Consider the following 19,780-nt stretch of genomic DNA (forward strand, 5'->3'; position numbering starts at 1 on the left):
ACACACACACACACACACAGACACACACACTCTCCTTTTTATTGATTACTTTGTGTGTATTATTAATGCAGTTGAGCTCTTTCTATAATGCTGAGCAGATGATGTGTGTAGCAGAACCTTCAGACCTTCAGACCTACAAACCTGTCACACACACAACAACAAAAATTTATAAGCCAAAGAATAACAACAATAATAATAATAAAAATAATTCAGATAGATAGATGTTAGTTACACACTCCAGAACACACTCAGTCTCTCTTACACACACACACACACACACACACACACACACACACACACACACTTTTTTTTCCCCCCAGCAGTATTGTGTTCTCTCTCATACACATTCAAACTTAATTTTATCACCACAAACACACCAATCAGCTGGAAACCTGTTCACTGTCACGTGTCACATGATCACAGACACGTCACCGTGGGCATGAGGGTGGAACTGTTCTGACTTTCATCTCTTCTGTACAGCAAATGATATTTGAAATGAAGATCCTGATCTTTAAAGAGCATGTGTACCTTCTGTGGTTTAGAGAAAAATTTTCTGTAGATGTTTCTGATGTTTATTGCATTCCTTTATTTGTGAGATGTGAGGATTGTGTCAGAGAAATGATTACTGCTTGTAGAAACATCTCACTTACAGTCTCACCTCACACACAGTTTGTCACTCGTTAATAATGTAAGCGTGTGATTTACAGAGACGCACACACTTGCCCACACTCACACACGCACACGCACACACACGCACACAAACTCACACACACATGCACGCACACACAGACACACAAACGCACACACATGCACACACATGCACACTTACACACAAACACACTCACACACATGCGCTCACACGGTGATGATGATGGTGGTGATGGTGATGGTAATAGTGGTAATGATGATGATGATGATAATGATAATGATGATGGTAGTTATGGTGATTAATGATAGTAATGTGATGCTGGTGATGATGATGATGATGATGATTGTGATTGATGGTGATGGTGATGTTATGATGTTGGTGATGATGATTGATAATAGTCATGGTAAAGATGATGATATTGATGATGATGTTTTCTTCATGGTCTGTGTAGAATGTCCCTCAGCTGCCCTGTGGTAAGGCGCTCTACAGCTACGAGGGAAAGGAGCCTGGCGACCTCAAGTTCAACAAGGGTGACATCATCATTCTGCGACGGAAAGTAGATGAGAACTGGTACCATGGAGAGCTGAACGGCAGCCACGGCTTCCTCCCTGCCAGCTACGTGCAGTGCATCAGACCCCTGTCACAGACGCCGCCGCAGGGAAAAGCGCTCTACGACTTCGAGATGAAAGACAAAGAGCAGGACAAGGACTGTCTTACCTTCACAAAGGTACACCTTTACCTTCACTTGTGAAAGAATGGATTTGTATCTGTAAAAAAGTTATTAGCGTTAAGGGCCTTGCTCAAGGGCCCAACAGTGAAGGCATCCCTGACCCTTTGATCATAGCTGTTACTGCTCTGTGTTTATGTGTACGACTCATCTGGAGGATCACAAAGAATTTAACAATATAGCAAAACATTCGATTATTAGCATATTCTCACTTGATTGTTTGTGGAGTGTATTAGTGTGTGGTATGAAGCTAACAGAGACGTGTGTGTAGGTGGAAGAGTGAGAAATCTGCACCCACAGCTGGGACCCTGGGACTCCCCCTGTACTCTCACCTAATAACAATGCAGTCAGTTAGTGAAGATTGATGGAGAAATGGAGGATAAGTGATGAAATGAATGAATGCTCTAAAGATCAGATTGTAAACTCCTGCTCTGTATTCCACACCTCCTTATCTTCACCAGAAATCAAGCACTCTGTTTGTGCCAAATGTTTTAGCTGGACTAAATACACTATTACTAAATACTAAATACACACCTGTGTGTGTGTGTGTGTGTGTGTGTGTGTGTATATGTGTGTGTGTGTGTGTGTGTGTGTGTATATGTGTGTGTGTGTGTGTGTGTGTGAATGGAAGAAAAGCGTAGTCTCTGCAGGAAACGGATGCTGGGGAAGGGCAGCTGGATGCTCCAGAGCACAAAGAGTATTCATGAGAGAGAAATAGAGAGAGAGAGAGAAAATGGGGAGAGATGGGGAGAGAGAGAGAGAGAGAGAGAGAGAGAGAGAGAGAGAGAGAGAGAGAGAGAGAGAGAGAGAGAGACCTTTTTAAAATTACTTTTATAATCATTTATTTGACAAAAAACATGTTAAATGCCAGACAGAATCAGGTTTGTTAGTTGTTTAAATAAATAGATAAATAAAATCTGCTGACAGATAAAAAATAAAAATTATTCTTCTGTTACAGAACACAGCTTCTCCACAGCACCACACAGCCTCAAACATCATCAGATCTCCCACACACCAGAATCCCTGATTTCATTAGTCTGGAGAAGATTCTGTTTGCATCACAGTCAGCTTTTTTTGTCACTTTGTTCTTTCTGCATTTTTCGTCTTGACCAAAAATAAAATGAATCAGTTGGCAAATATACCTTTTTCTCCGGACATATTTAAAACAAAACAAAAAAAACCCACTGAAGAGTAAAATTGACATTAAAGGAACTTAAAATAAGTTTTAAAAGAACAAACAGTGTGTGTTTCAGTGTGTGTCTGTTTTTTATTTAGATTTCTCCAAATGTTACAGAGATCGTGGTCCTCCACCATCTCCCACAGGTGCTTACGGGAAGCTACATGAGGTTCTGCATGATTTCTGTCTGTATTTTCTGCTGTACAATTAAAATCACCACCAAAAGTGAAAACTCTGCAGTTTAAAACAACATTATTGAGTTTGTGTAAAAAACTTCATTCTCTCCACTGCACTGGTGACGTCCACACAGATTAACACTAAAACCTCATTCTCATCAAAACATTCACTTTTAAAAGCCTCCTGTTTAAAACTTGTGTAAGAAACAGGAATAAAATTACGAGTAAAAAGCAGGGCAACATGTCATGTGACGTGGCTGAAAATCGGCAACTTGTCAGACTCCTTCACCCAATCAGCAGCGTTACTAACATCACTGTGGGTCTCCTGCAGCATAACAACATCAACACGTTTCTGTTTAATGAGCTCCTACAGCTTCACTCTCTTTACGTGTTCTCCTGCTCTGTTTATGTTAAAATTTGCATTCTGGAATCCTTCCATTAAAATTTAATATAAATAAAACATACAAATTATAAAAACACTTTAAATTAAAACCCGCAACACACTTTATCAATCTTCATCAGAATTCGGCCGTGCAGGGCTTCTCCCGGTCCGGTTCAACCGAGCAGTACTCTGGGGTGCTTCTGTCACTAGTGGTGCTCTGGTTTACAGTCTGAGCTTTGGGCTCACCCTCACTAGACCCTGGTGGAGCAGCAGTTACGGGGCCTTCAGCAGCAGCCCGAGCTGAAGCCGCAGGGGGAACGACTCCAGCAGGTTCAGCTGCTTCCTGCCCCGGTCGCTTAGAAACACCGGGGTCACTCTGTTTTTCAGGACAGGCGCAAACAAGATGCCCTAATTGACCACATTTAAAACATTTAAGGCCCGTATTAGTAAAACGACAATGTTATAATCAAAGTCCTCAATCCTGAACTTTAAAAACACATTTAGTTTCACAGGACCTTCAATAAGGACCAAGAAACCATCCTCCTGAAAGACACAAAGTGCCACAGAGACAATGTTCTCATGTTCCACCACATTTCCAACCGTGAACACACACTGCTCTACACTCACACACACACACACACACACACACACACACATACACATGGTGTGTCTGTGTGGTGTTCGAATGAAGTGTGTTTCTGAGTGACTGTGGATTATTTTAATAAAGAAACTGGAGAAAAAAGGAGTGCTGATTGATTAACTCACAGACACAGTGTTTTCCTCTTACTGCAGGTGTGTGTGTGTGTGTGTGTGTGTGTGTGTGTGTGTGTGTGTGTGTGTGTGTGTGTGTGTGTGTGTGTGTGTGTGAACAAAAAAAGCCTTGTGTGCTCTTGGATCAAATCAAATCAAATCTTTTATCCTGCCATCTGTTTGGCTCGGTTTATATGCACATACACACATACACACATACACACACACATACACACATACACACACACACACACACACACACACACACACACACACACACACACACACACACACACATACACTCACACACATGCATACACAGACACACACACACGCGCACACGCGCACACACAGATTCACACACAGATTCACACAGACACACCTTAACTGTATGAGCTACACACACTTGGACACACACTGCTTTAGGTCTATTTAAACAGGTTTACATCTGATGGACGTGTATTTCAGAGTCATGATTTATTTCAGGTTTAGATTTTTAAGGTGAATTTATTTCCTACATATTTTATATAAACTCTTAAGATGTCCAGAATCAAATGACGTGTGCAAAACATGATTTCTGAGGATAAAGGTCAAAGTGGGAACCTGGAGCTGATTGTGGGGTTCAGGTGCAGCAGCAGTGAGTATGTGACATTACAGTATAATAAACAAGATTTTATTAGGTGTGTATAAGAAGTGATATCGTTTGCAGTGCTGATGATGAGAGGGCAGATACAGAGGGTGGATAGGGGGGATAGGGCAGATACAGAGGGTGGAGACAGTGGGTGGATAGGGGATAGGGGGAAAGGGCAGATACAGAGAGTGGATACAGAGGGTGGATAGGGGGATAAGGCAGATACAGAGGGCAGATACAGAGAGTGGATAAGGAGAATAGCGGGGATAGAGAAGATACAGAGGGTGGATACAGTGGGGTGGATAGGGGGGATAGGGCAGATACAGAGGGTGGAGACAGAGGGTGGATAGAGGGGATAGGGCAGATGCAGAGGGTGGATACAGAGGGTGGATAGGGGGGATAGGGCAGATGCAGAGGGTGGATAGGGGGGATAGGGCAGATACAGAGGGTGGATAGGGGGAAAGGGCAGATACAGAGAGTGGATACAGAGAGTGGATAAGGAGAATAGCGGGGATAGAGAAGATACAGAGGGTGGATACAGTGGGGTGGATAGGGGGGATAGGGCAGATACAGAGGGTGGAGACAGAGGGTGGATAGAGGGGATAGGGCAGATGCAGAGGGTGGATAGGGGGGATAGAGCAGATACAGAGGGTGGTTAAGGGGGATAGAGCAGATACAGAGGGCAGATACAGAGGGTGGATAAGGGGGATAGAGCAGATACAGAGGGTGGTTAAGGGGGATAGAGCAGATACAGAGGGCAGATACAGAGGGTGGATAGCAGGGATAGGGCGGATACAGACGGTGGATACAGAGGGTGGATAAGGGGGCTAGGGCAGATACAGAGGGCAGATACAAAGGGTGGATAGCAGGGATAGGGCGAATACAGAGGGTGGATAGGGCAGATACAGAGGGCATAGAGGGTGGATTTAGGTGGCAGATACAAAGGGTATATACAAGCGCATGGTTGCGTGTAGGGACGTAGTTGTGTGTAGGCACTTCGTCGTGTGTAGGGGTTTGGTCGTGTGTAGGGACATGGTTGTGTGTAGGGGCGTAGTCGGGTGTAGCGGGGATAGGGCAGATAGAGAGGGTGGATACAGAGGGTGGATAAGAGGGATAGGGCAGATACAGAGGATGGATAAGGGGGATAGAGCAGATACAGAGGGTGGATAAGGGGGCTAGGACAGATACAGAGGGTGGATAAGGGGGATAGAGCAGATAAAGAGGGCAGATACAGAGGGTGGAAAGCAGGGATAGGGCGGATACAGACTGTGGATAGAGGGTGGATAAGGGGGCTAGGGCAGATACAGAGGGCAGATACAGAGGGAGGATAGCAGGGATAGGGCGGATACAGAGGGTGGATACAGAGGGCATAGAGGGTGGATTTAGGTGGCAGATACAAAGGGTATATAGAAGTGCATGGTCGTGTGTAGGCACGTCGTCGTGTGTAGGGGTTTGGTCGTGTGTAGGGACATGGTTGTGTGTAGGGGCGTAGTCGGGTGTAGGGACACGGTTGTGGCGTTAGGGGCGTGGTTGTGTGTAGGGGCGTGGTTGTGTGAAGGGGTTCGGTCATGTGTAGGGTTTGGTTGTGTGTAGGGTTTTGGTCATGTATAGCGGTTTGTTTGTGTGTAAAGGTTTGGTCATGTATAACGGTTTGTTTGTGTGTAAAGGTTTGGTCATGTATAGCGGTTTGTTTGTGTGTAAAGGTTTGGTCATGTGTAGGGGCTTGGTTGTGTGTAGGGATTTGGTTGTGCATAGGCGCATAGTCGTGTGCAGGCACTTGGTTGTGGGTAGGTGCCTGGTTATGTAGGGGCGTGGTCGTGTGTAGGGGCGTGGTTGTGTGCAGGGGCGTGGTCGTGTGTAGGGGCGTGGTACAGTAAGTGCCGGTACAGTGAGTGCCGGTACAGTGAGTACCGGTACAGTGAGTGCCGGTACAGTGAGTGCTGGTACATCGAGTGCTGGTACAGTGAGTGCCGACACAGTGAGTGCCGGTACAGTGAGTGCTGGTACAGTGAGTGCCGACACAGTGAGTGCTGGTACAGTGAGTGCTGGTACAGTAAGTACCGGTACAGTGAGTGCTGGTACAGTGATTGCTGGTACAGTAAGTACCGGTACAGTGAGTGCCGACACAGTGAGTGCTGGTACAGTGAGTGCTGGTACAGTAAGTACCGGTACAGTGAGTGCTGGTACAGTGAGTGCTGGTACAGTAAGTACCGGTACAGTGAGTGCTGGTACAGTGAGTGCCGACACAGTGAGTGCTGGTACAGTGAGTGCTGGTACAGTAAGTACCGGTACAGTGAGTGCTGGTACAGGTTTGTATTTAATAAGACTGTATATACATTGTCCTGTACATTAACTTGTTTAATCATTTTTCTTTCTCCAGGATGAGATTCTGACAGTGATTCGGCGAGTGGATGAGAATTGGGCAGAAGGCATGCTGGGAGATAAAATTGGCATTTTCCCGATCCTCTATGTGGAGGTGAGAGCCACGGTTTGCTCATGTGTTCATTTTTCAAGTGACTGTGAGTACTGTTTAGTCCAGAAAACAAGGAAAGGAGTAAAAGGATAAAAATGAAAAGTGTATTTTCATTAAACCCCAATTCCCAAAGGTTATTGAGTAGCCTTCCCAGTGCAGTATCCCACAATGCACCAGCGTGCCCTCATAAACCCCATAAACATGAGAATAAATGATCCAGCAGGGTGTGAAGTACGGCCGAGTCTGCCGTACGGTCTTCATCAGCACGTCAGCAGAACAGTGCTATCATTAAACCTGTGAAGCAGTGCATTATGAGTGATGTATAGAAGAGCAACGCTCCCAGAACCTGGAACAATCATTTACAGCAATTTCTCATCATCTGTGATTATACTTCAATCCTTTCCTATTGTCATCTCAGTGTTCTGCAGGTCTCTGTCTCATCTATACATGAATGATAGACAGACATAATGGATATGGATTACATACTCTCAAATTACATACATCACAACAAGAAAACGGGGAAATAGAGAAGGATGGGGAGAAAGGGGGGTGGGGGAGGAAAAGAGAAAGAAAGAGAGAGAGAGAGAGAGAGAGAGAGAGAGAGAGAGAGAAAGAGAGAGATAGATGGAGAGAGAGAAAGTGAGTGAGAGAGATAGACAGGGAGAGAGAGAAAGGGAGGGAGAGAAAGAGAGAGAGAGAGAGAGAGAGATAGAGAGAGAGAGAGAGAAAGAGAGAGAGAGAGAGAGAGAGAGAGAGAGAGAGAAAGGGAGGGAGAGAGGAAGAGAGAGAGAAAGAGAGAGAAAGGGAGGGAGAGAGGAAGAGAGAGAGAGAGAGAGAGAGAGAGAGAGAGAGAGAGAGAGAGAGAGAGAGAGAGAGAGAGAGAGAGAGAGAGAGAGAGAGAGAGAATTAGAGCTCTTTCTATGGATATGAGCAGGTATTTGCCCCTGGGTGTAGTAAGTCAACATTCTGCCCTGGTGCTGATGAATATTTCACTCTCATTGGTCAGAACAGGTTTAATTAATTGTTCTATGTAATATGGTATCGTTTCCATAGCAACAGCTTCTTTATGTGGGCGTGTTCAGTGTACGCTCCATGTAATATAACCCTGATAGTAAACTTTCAATGTTTATTTAAAAGGTAACGTGTGTAAGTGTGATAAAGTAAAGATTTCTGTAAGGAGTCTCCAGTTTCAGTTCTTTGTAGTGACACTGTAATTAATGTAAGTGATAGCAGCCATTTTAGGAAAATGGTAAGGTGATAGCTACAGTAAATCAGCTTCATCACACCATCGTGCTGTTTATTTTCCAGAATCTCCACGTTTTAGAAGTATCACATGACCACACCGATGCCGTTATATGTTCAGTTCAATTGAATTTTTTAATTTTTTTAAATTGAGTTTTTAACAGTGCACATTTTCACAAAACAGCTTTAGGGAGAAAAATTATTTTTAAGTATTTATAAGTTTGTCCCTAATGAGTGATCCAGTGTTGACTGTGGTGAAGAAAAAAACTCCCTAAGATGTTATGAGGAAGAAACCTTAAGAGGAACCAGAGTCAAATCTTCATCCTCAACACCAAATGTCCATTCATTACAGTTCCAGTATGTGGCTTTTCCTGAGTCTCTGTAATGACTGAATGATAAGAAGAGTGAATCGGTGTGAAGAACTCCTGAGTGAACAGAGCTGTGCTTCACGTTCCTCTATCACACAGAATAGAAATAGATTTTCAATAATGTGTTTATTTTCCTTTCCTGCTTCTGAGATATTTTTACACCCATTTTCTGGCAGTGTGCCGTTTTATTCAGCTTTCACGCTCTACCATGACGGACTCACCAGGGTGCTGAGGATCTGCAGACTTTTATTAAAGCACTCACAGTAAACAGTCCTCAGTGTAAAGGTGAAGAAATACAGATTACAGCTGCAGAGTGATCAGAAAGCCCACAATGACCTTGTACACCACCCAAAACTTTTACAATGCACATGTAAGCATCAGAACTGGACCATGGAGCATGGTCTTTTCCATCTTCTCCATCATGTGGATGGCCCGGTGTGAGGCATGGTTTACTTGAGGAGGAGATGCATGGATGGACCAGTATAGACCCCATGGAAAGAGGCCGTGTGATGCTCTGAGTGTTCTTCTGCAGGTTACACAGTTCACTGGCATGAGGCAAGATTTACTGAGAATGTTCTCAACTTATCACTTGAGCATGTGGTTGATCTTATTGCTCTTGTTAACCAAGTTCAGCCAGATAACCGTAAGTGATTTCAGCATCTGCTGAGGAGGTCCAGACTGAGGACAACATTGCCTCAGGCATGCTAGAACTGTGCACTTTTAAGTTTCTCCTCAAATACATGACATAAAGTGAAACATGAAGCTGCTCCAGGGAAACGAGTCCAGGCGTTGGCTTTTTAAAGAGGCAGGAAGTTCTTAACACAAGCTTGTTTAGGAGTGTGGTGCTCTGGATCATCTCCACAGAACCAGCAACAACGTTTACTTTATGGGAGAAGCAACAGTGCCATGATTCCCACCACCACAAATACTTAAATATCTTGTGAACATATACGCTTCTTCTGCTGTATTAAACCAGCCACAAGATTAATCTAACATCTGATGGACGTTTTGTTCTGCCCCTGACACTGCACTGACCCCTGCTGGTGTGCTCCACTTTTGTTTTGTGGTTCAGTGCTGTATTTGTTCCTAAACTAAGACTATGAACTACAGTCCTGATCTTCTTCCCTCAGGTCTGGACTATAGGTTTTTCTCTGTACACACCAGGCAGCCGTTATAGATCAGTTTTCTAACACTGACGTCTCCTTACATACTTTTGTCTTTTCAATTCAGACTAAATATCAGGGTTCTTCATCTTTAATCTAATTTCTAAATGGCTTAAACAGCATCAGTGTCTTCTTTTAGAGTGAAAGTAAAGACTACACACACACACACACACACACACACACACACACACACACACACACACACACACACACACACACACACCTGAGATGTTTGTTTATAATTAGTGTTAATTAATTAATGTTACTAGTTAATGACTCTGACCTCTGATTAATATTTAACATAATCTAAAGGATATTTCTGTTTTATATTACTATTTAAAAAAATTTTTATCATCAGTTTATTTTTCTCTTTTTTCTCTTCTCTCTCTCTCTCTCTCTCTCATTCTCTCTCTCTCTCTCTCTCTCTCTCTCTCTCTCTCTCTTTCTCTCTCTCTCTCTCTCTCTCTTTCTCTCTCTCTCTCTCTATCTTCCAGCTGAACGAAGCTGCTAAGCAGCTGATGGAGATGGACAAACCCGCCCCTGGGCCGACTGTTGACTCAGAAACCCCTGCATCATGTCCTTCTGATGTCCACAGCGACACCCCCCGGCAACGACCAGAAGGAAAGAAAAACGCGAAGAAGCGTCACTCGTTTACAGCACTGAGCGTGACGCAGCGTACAGCACTCGCTAACAACAACCGCCACTCCATGGATATCAGTGTGTCTGACCCGAAAGCCAGGGTGGGGGAGTACACACACCTCAGCTCCAGTGCTCCAACCTCACAGGTGTGTGTGTGTGTGTGTGTGTGTATGTGTGTGTCATTGGCCAGTATTGTGTGTTTCTCATCTTATGAATGGCATTTTAACCTAATAATCAGCATTTGATTTGCATTTGGAAGATCCTACTGATTACAGGTAAATATCAGTTCATTGATATAAAAATTGTCGCCTAAACTTGCTAGTAGAGTTTAATTATTTGTGCACACACAAATACATACACACACACACACACACACACACACACACACACACACACACACACAGATCATAAAGTTAAGGACAGATATTTCCTTCTTTTACAGGACTCATCGTTTAACGGTGGAGCGGTGCTGCAGCCTCGAGCGACTCCCACCTCTGAACTCCTCGCTGCTGCAAAAGTTCAGCTTCCTCTGAACATGTGAGTCCTGAACCTGCTCAGGAGATGAGTGTAGAATTTAAACGATGTGTAAATGAAGTGTTATAATTCACATGAACTTCTTGACGTTACACAGTTCAGCAAAAGTTAAAGTGACCCTTTTTGTGTTCCACATTCTCTGTTTTCTACTTCCCTTATTTGGCCGTCACTTCCTGTCCTTCTGAACATAAAATAGTGGCTTAAAAATAATGTAAAACAATGGAATGTTAATTTAACTAGCTTACTAGTCTGCTAATGCTAACATCAAGGATTATTCTAACAACTCGCAAACTGTTCAAGTCTCATGTGAATCCAGACAGAGTGTAGAAGTTGTTACTATGGTAACAACAATACATGTCAACGTATATAAATAAATATGATTCAACACCCAGTGATTATCTTCTGCACACAACACACTCCGCAGTGGAGTTGATAGTGATCTTATGTTTCTCATTTCACATCTCATGAAGGTGTTTGTCCTGATGCTACTTCTCTGTCCTGATGCTAATTCTCTGTTAATGCTCTTTCCTCCACCCCAGTAATGTGGATGTGTGCTGTAGTTTTGCGAATGAATCACTTTTATGACTAACGTTCTGTTTACAGAGTGACTTGTTCATGAGGATTGACTGAGCATGCACAACAATCTTCATCTGTAGCGTAAGACCCTCAGTGAGCTCTGTCCAGAAACAGGGAGATTTGGTCCAGTAGAGACCTGAAAGGTGACAGAATCAGTCCAGTTTCCTGGACAGAGTCTACTGCAGGTTTCATGTTACAAAAACACAAAACAAACTAATTGCTCAGCAAACCTGCTGATTTCTCTTCTTAGCAGCATTATTAATTTTTCTTCTTCGGGAATACAATCAAGAAATTTGATAAATAAAATTTACTTAATTACTATAAAAAATATATATTATAAATGTAATATTTTAATGTTATTTTGCTTAAATTAGCGGGATTCAAATATCTGATTCAAAGATCCCTCTGAATTAAAGGGATTCACTTTAGCAAGCTGGAAGCAAGGAAGCAAGCTGTGATTCTACTGTGATTCTACTGTAATTCTACTGTGATTGCACTGAGATTCTACTGTGATTGTGCTGAGATTCTGTGATTGTGCTGAGATTCTACTGTGATTCTACTGTGATTGTGCTGAGATTCTACTGTGATTTTGCTGAGATTCTACTGTGATTTTGCTGAGATTCTACTGTGATTGTGCTGAGATTCTACTGTGCTTCTACTGTGATTGTGCTGAGATTCTACTGTGATTGTGCTGAGATTCTGCTGTAATTCTACTGTGATTGTGCTGAGATTCTACTGTGATTTTGCTGAGATTCTACTGTAATTTTGCTGAGATTCTACTGTGATTGTGCTGAGATTCTACTGTGATTGTGCTGAGATTCTACTGTGATTCTACTGTGATTGTGCTGAGATTCTACTGTGATTGTACTGAGATTCTACTGTAATTTTGCTGAGATTCTACTGTGATTGTGCTGAGATTCTACTGTGATTGTGCTGAGATTCCGCTGTGATTCTACTGTGATTGTGCTAAGATTCTACTGTGATTGTACTGAGATTCTACTGTGATTTTGCTGAGATTCTACTGTGATTGTTCTGAGATTGTGCTGAAATTCTACTGTGATTTTGCTGAGATTCTACTGAGATTCCACTGTGATTGTGCTGAGATCCTACTGAGATTCGACTGTGATTGTGCTGAGATTCTACTGTGATTCTACTGTGATTGTGCTGAGATCCTACTGAGATTTGACTGAGATTGTGCTGAGATTGTGCTGTGATTCTACTGTGATTGTACTGAGATTCTACTGTGATTGTGCTGAGATTCTAGTGTGATTGTGCTGAGATTCTGCTGTGATTCTACTGTGATTGTGCTGAGATTCTACTGTGATTGTGCTGAGATTCTACTGTGATTTTGCTGAGATTCTACTGAGATTGTTCTGAGATTGTGCTGAAATTCTACTGAGATTCGACTGTGATTGTGCTGAGATTGTGCTGAGATTCTACTGTGATTCTACTGTGATTGTGCTGAGATTCCACTGTGATTGTGCTGAGATCCTACTGAGATTTGACTGTGATTGTGCTGAGATTGTGCTAAGATTCTGCTGTGATTGTACTGTGATTGTTCTGTGATTGTGCTGAGATTTTTCACTATGTTGAAGGTTAATAAAACACTGTAACACACCTGAAGTTCAGATCTGTGCATTGTGTTGCAGTTACCTGGCTCTGTATGCGTATAAACCCCAGAAGGTGGACGAGCTGGAGCTGAGGAAAGGAGAGATGTATAGAGTGATGGAAAAATGCCAGGATGGTTGGTTCAAGGGAACGTCACTGCGCAGCGGTGCCTCCGGGGTTTTCCCCGGGAATTACGTCACACCTGTATCTAGGTAAGGAGGCACTTACTGTCCCGTCTTATCTAGACAGTGTGTCCAAACTTTTGTCTGGTACTGGTACTTAATAAGAAACCCTCTCTCTCTCACACACACAAACAAACACACACACACACGCACACACACACACACACACACACACACACACACACACACACAGTAAATAGAATATCCACACTGCAGGGTCTTGTTTATAATCAATCGGTTTATAGCCAAACCCTGAAATAGTCCTGCTTCATTTCCAAACTGTTTCACACTGTGTACTGCACACAAACACACACACACACACACACACACACACACACACACACACACACACACACACACACACACACACACACACACACACACACACACAGTGTGCTTTTTGTAAATGGTTTTAAAAGCGTGTTCTACATGTGATATTTAAACCTGAGCTGTAGTCGAGTCGTCTGTTAGAGACAGACTTATTGATGTTGCTGCTATCAACCCCCCACACCTGTATCGATTTCCTGCCCAACAGGAGAGCTTTAGTGTGTGTGTGTGTGTGTGTGTGTGTGTGTGTGTGTGTGTGTGTGTGTGTATATATATGTGTGTATATGTGTGTGTAATTACAGAGCTCCGTTTGCAGTGGGCCAATCACGTGCTTGCATTCCAGGCTCAGTGATTAAGCCGGTTTCTGGTACCCCAGGGTCGCCCCGCCCCTCCAGTCCTATTCTGATTGGTCCTGTCCCTCGTGCTGTCTCTCACCTGACCACAAACCACGCAACTTCACTGGTCACAAGCCCCTCCCCTTCTCTGGTCACAAGCCCCTCCCCTTCATTGACCTCAAGCCCCACCTCCTCTCCTCATCTAAAGAACTGTTTACGGATGTGCAGCCAGCCGCAGCTCGGTGCGTCATAATAATGTTTTGTTCTCAATTCCAGAAGCAGATTGTAAACATTTAAATTTATAATAATAATAATAATAATAATAATAATAATAATAATAATAATAATATTTTCATCTCTCCCCTCCACTAGGGGGCAGTCCTCACTCTTCCCCCTCTCGATCCCCTGCCCCTCTGTGTCCCCGCCCCTCCATGATCTCATCACCTCAGGTTAACTCAGTTAACTCACTAAACCTGGGCGTCGTCCACCTGAACGGGGCGGAGCCTCTGGAATGTCCCTCATCACCCAAGCTGGAGGAAAAGAAAGCTGAGAAGGTAGGAGGAGCTCTGAGATGATCCTGATCTGTGTGAAACATTCTTCTAAACACACCACTCTTAACCAGTGTGCCATATTCATGCAGCTTCTCAGATGTGTGTGTGTGTGTGTGTGTGTGTGTGTGTGTGTGTGTGTGTGTGTGTGTGTGTGTATGTGTGTATGTGTGCGTGCGTGTGTGTGTGCCTGTGTGCTTGTGTGTGTGTTCTGAAAAGGAATGTGTAAGAAGCGAGATCTTGAGTGGATGATGTATGAGTGCAGCTCCTCCACTGTCTGTAAAATGTACAAGAACAGCTTAACGATGAGGTCCACTTGAGCAGGTACTGGTTTTCAGGTAACAGCCAGGTGATCAGCAGGTTCTGAGGGATCATGTCTGTGGTGAATGTGAGGAAGTCAAATGCTTCTGGAAGCAGAAGCATTTGATTCCGTGTCAGGTGTGGAAAAGAGCTCATGTACAGTTCAGGGTAGATGAAGTTTCTTTGTAGAAACATCTCATAGATGACCTTTGATCTGCTGAGAGTGTTTTCTGTTTTTTCTCCAGAAAGAAAAAAAGAGCGGTGTCCTCCTCAAGCTCCTGAAGAAGAAATCTCGTTCCCCTCCTTCCTCGTCCCCAACTCATGATCCCAGCTCCTCTTCCACGTTAGCTTCCTCCTCGTCGTCCACTTCCACCTCCTTCTCCGCAGCCATCCACGGCGCCACAGCGGCGGATTTCCAGGCGTTCAGCCGCGCCGGCTCGTGTCCCATCGAGAGCGACATGCCAGGAGCCGCGAGCATCGAACCCCTGAACAGGAAGTGTGGGTCTCTGGACCTGGACCTGGCACCACGCCAGCCCTTTTTCTCTCCCACTTCCTCTTCCTCATCCTTCACTTCCTGTTCTGCGATCCTGGCCATCCATCCTGAACCTAAACCTTTATCACGTGAGAGGTAGGATACAATCATAATCTCTTCTTCAGGAGTTTCTTAAAATTAAGATATCTGCTTTAAATCCATGAAACATCACATGACCTTCACACCTGAGCAAATAATGTTCCCTGATGTCACACTGAATGAAATGTAATAATAAGACACATTTTAGACCTTTAACTCGTTTGGAGTGTGATATAGTCAGATCTTTAATGATCTTCTGCTGATGTAGCTCATCCAGATGTTTTTCTGTGCAGCTGTACAGAGTGATTTTTTGTGTGTCAAGTCATGTGACCAAACACAAATAATTTAGGTAACATGACCTTCTTCCCAAACGTTAGCTTTATTTAAATGAACTGTAAACACCTGGTAGAAACTGTAGTCTGTTTGTGTACATTTAGAGGATTGGTGCAATTTCAGATTGAGATCCTGCCTGTTTTTCTTTTGTCACGCTGATCACGTTCGTTCTTCTACAGATATCGCGCCGTGGTTCCGTATCCTCCTCAGAGCGACGCTGAGATCGAGCTGAAGCAAGGAGACATTGTGTTCGTCCACAAGAAGCGTGATGATGGCTGGTATAAAGGGACGCTGCAGCGCACCGGACGCACCGGCCTTTTCCCTGGAAGCTTTGTCGAGAGCTTCTGAGGATCCAGAGACATTTAAACCCTCAGCACAGAGTTACAGAGAGTCGCAGTTTCACCTCGAGAGGCCACGAGCGTGCTGGAACGTTCACAAGTGTTCAAAGAATAAAAAAAACTAAAGAATGTTTATTGTAGAAAAAGGTTTACAGAGTTTCAGTGTTTAAAAAAAAACATCTCAGAAGCAGTTAGGAAGATCCTTCATCCATATTTCTATAGCATCCATCCATCCATCCATCCATCCATCCATCCATCCATCCATCCATCCATCCATCCAACTAATCCATCCATCCATCCATCCATCCATCCAGAAATGTAAGGTTTCTTCTGTTCATCACCTGCTCTAACTGTTACCTCAGTGTCCCTCTCCACTACACACTTATACAACAAGCACAACAGACTAACAGACTTCAAACTCATCCACACACACACACACACACACACACACACACACACACACACACACACACACACACACAGAAACTCTTGCTAAAAATAATGAACCTGTTAACTTGCTACGTTTCATCTTCTGTTCTTCAGTGGTGGTTACACTCACACCAACCGTCCCATATTTAGTCTCATCAGGATGTTTACACGGCCAACCTGCTGGTACACTGATCTTCTCACTGCTTTCAGATTTACTGATTTGAGCATCTCTGAACCATGCACAGACCGACCGACAGACAGACAGACAGACAGACAGACAGACAGACAGAAGCACAAACAGTTTAAAAAGATCAGTGAACTCCAGACTTCTTCTCTCACACAAAGTATTTTTATTTTTTCACGTGATTGTTTCATGGTTTTACTCTCGGGATGATCGTCTCAATGTTCACGCTGCATTCAAAAGTCTCTCAGAACCACTGCTGAGCTTTAATCCACTACAGGGAAATAGAGAGAGTATAATAATACCCTCATTCCTCATGTCTCACCAATCACTAATATACACAGCATTGCCAAAAGTATTGGGACACCTGCACTTCCCACGCAGATGTGATTCTTCCCCAAACCGTTACACAAAGTTGTACACACAACTGTATCAAATGTCGTTGAATGAAGGATCATGAGATTTTTTCTTAACTTAAACTTGAAGACTCAAACCTGTTACAGCATGACAACTGTGTTCAGAGCCAGCTCCATGAAGATCTGCTTTACATGGTTTGGAGGATGTGGAAGATCTTCTATAAAATTCTTAACCATATTAAACATGAATGAATGTGAACGTTGACTGCACCCCAGGCCTCCTCACCTCACCTACATCAGTACCTGACTTTACTAATACTTTAATGAGCACAAATCTCCACAAGCACACTACAAAATCAAGAGAAACACTTTCCCAGAAGAGTGATGGGAATTATAGACACAAATGGAGACTAAACATGGAATGGAATGTTCAAAAAGAAGCACATAACTAATTTTTTCTCAGGTGTCTACATACTTTTGGCCATAGAGTGTAGATAGATATATTACTGCACATCATAATAATCATCACCATCATCTCACCATCATCTCACCTCCATCACTATTATCTTACCATCATCACCATCATCATCATCAACCTTCAAAATGTCTCTCACTCTTACACAATGTCCTACTGACATTACCTCACCAAACCAAGGTTACGCACAACAACCACTACAGACAGATTCACACATAAACACACACACACACACACACACACACACACACACACACACACACACACACACACACACACTACAGACAGATTCACACATAAACACACACACACACACACACACACACACACACACACACACACACTGCAGACAGATTCACACATAAACACACACACACTGCAGACAGATTCACACATAAACACAAAAACACATCACAACAGACAGACTCACACACACACACACACACACACACACACACACACACACACACACACTGCAGAAAGATTCACACATAAACACAAAAACACATCACAACAGACAGACTCACACACACACACACACACACACACACACACACACACACACACACACACACACTACAGACAGACACACACACACACACACACACACACACACACACACACACACACACACACACACACACACACACACAAAACTTCAGTAAGAAGTAAGCAACATCCTACCAGCAATGCATTTAGCACAAATAATCAATTAACATTTTAAATAAATAAATAAACAAACAAACACCTGGGTCCTGGGTTTGAGGCACATCTCAATAATTAGCTAGCTCAATTACATAAAAAAAAAAACACACAAATCTACCATTTCTGCCTTTTTCTTTACACACACACACACACACACACACACACACACACACACACACACACACACACACCTCAAGTATAAATAATCACACCCGATGCCTCGTGCACTGCTGTTAATTATTTACCATTTTTTTTTTATATATAAATTTAATTTGTCTCACTGCTACATTTTGGTTTCATTCAGACAAGTGGAAAACTTTTCTGTTTAAAAGTGTAAAAATGTTCTGATTTCTCCCCGTTATTTACAGTATGTCCTGAATTTGCACCACACGATTTTTTACATCAGCATGCTAAAGAGCTCTGACGTCTCAGCCTGGTGTTTCCTTCTGCTTCCACATTGTCAGCGCGGAATTGCATGAATAGCTATCTGTTATCAAATCTGTTTTCCCACCCATCAGGAGAACAATTTACTGAACTGTCACTGCTCTTTGGCGCAAGTTTGTTGCTAGCTAGCAGCTAGTCGTGTTAAGGAAGAAAAACATTCAGTTTTAACATTGGAATTAGCTAATCAATTAAGCATTATTGTTTTATTTTTCTTTTACCTTTTTTGGCAGCGTAAATCTGCCTGATCATTCTGTTACTTTTTTAGTTAATTTAAACTAGCTAGTTCAACACTAGTTTGGTACTGATTAGCATTGCAAACTGTGTTAGAAAGTGAATTCCTTTGGCGCTGCTTTGTAAGTAGCTAGTAGCTAGCAACTAACTGAAAGCTATTCTCTTTACCATCCAAACCAATAGAAACATTTACCAAAGCGATGTAACCATGGTAACGGCTAGTTTTAGTTACGTGCTGCTGCGTCGGAGCAGGAAGGAAGTCACAAAGCCCCGAGATGAAGCCGGTTTATGTTCATGATGTCGTTCTGATGATTAACCTGCAGTGACACACAGAGTTGAACTCTTTGGATCAGTTTTTTCTCTCATTCGTGAATTTAGTGCCAATGTTCTCACAAGCACAAGTGCGTCTCCATGTTGGAGATCCAGAGATACACGAAATATATATATATATATATATATATATATATATATATATATATATATATATATATATATATATATATATATATATATATATATATATATATTCAAAATACATTTCTAGGCCATTGGTGCTACATTTGAGATTCTGAGGAGAAAAAAAAAAACTGCCTCGTGAACTTTTGACAGTGTGTTCATTTACACAACGTCTTGTACTGATTACTTGTGACTTTTTCATGTAAAAAGTGCATTTTAGCAATAAATGCCATTGTTTTTAAAACGTAAAAGCGTTGAGTTGTGCTGTGTGATGAAATTAACTCCAGCCCATCGTCTCCACACCACTGGACCAAAGAGCCGCCTGCCCTCTTCCACATCCACATACAGAAAGGTTTGAGCTTTTATTTTTTTTTCTGAAATAATTTGCATGTAATTAACGTGTGTGTGTGTGTGTGTGTGTGTGTGTGTGTGTGTGTGTGTGTGTGTGTGTGTGTGTGTGTGTGTGTGTGTGTG

The 19,780-nt window shown here is 42.9% G+C and overlaps 1 protein-coding gene across 1 annotated transcript in view; it reads left to right on the top strand.

Moving 5' to 3' along the window:
• LOC310723876 (E3 ubiquitin-protein ligase SH3RF3-like) overlaps nucleotides 1-19,557 on the top strand; it is a 49,373-nt gene extending 29,816 nt beyond the window's left edge. Inside the window, exons 2-10 of the mRNA XM_083537341.1 lie at nucleotides 1,101-1,376; nucleotides 6,873-6,968; nucleotides 10,233-10,523; nucleotides 10,820-10,914; nucleotides 13,137-13,307; nucleotides 13,907-14,181; nucleotides 14,312-14,493; nucleotides 15,033-15,415; nucleotides 15,871-19,557. Of these exons, the coding sequence (XP_083393467.1) occupies nucleotides 1,101-1,376; nucleotides 6,873-6,968; nucleotides 10,233-10,523; nucleotides 10,820-10,914; nucleotides 13,137-13,307; nucleotides 13,907-14,181; nucleotides 14,312-14,493; nucleotides 15,033-15,415; nucleotides 15,871-16,039 (1,938 nt within the window). The 3' untranslated portion in view covers nucleotides 16,040-19,557. The remainder of the gene's footprint in view (nucleotides 1-1,100; nucleotides 1,377-6,872; nucleotides 6,969-10,232; nucleotides 10,524-10,819; nucleotides 10,915-13,136; nucleotides 13,308-13,906; nucleotides 14,182-14,311; nucleotides 14,494-15,032; nucleotides 15,416-15,870) is intronic.
• The last annotated feature ends 223 nt before the right edge of the window (nucleotides 19,558-19,780 follow it).

Source organism: Silurus aristotelis (genome assembly GCF_946808225.1).
Source record: "Silurus aristotelis genome assembly, chromosome: 3".
NCBI classification, from domain to species: domain Eukaryota; kingdom Metazoa; phylum Chordata; class Actinopteri; order Siluriformes; family Siluridae; genus Silurus; species Silurus aristotelis.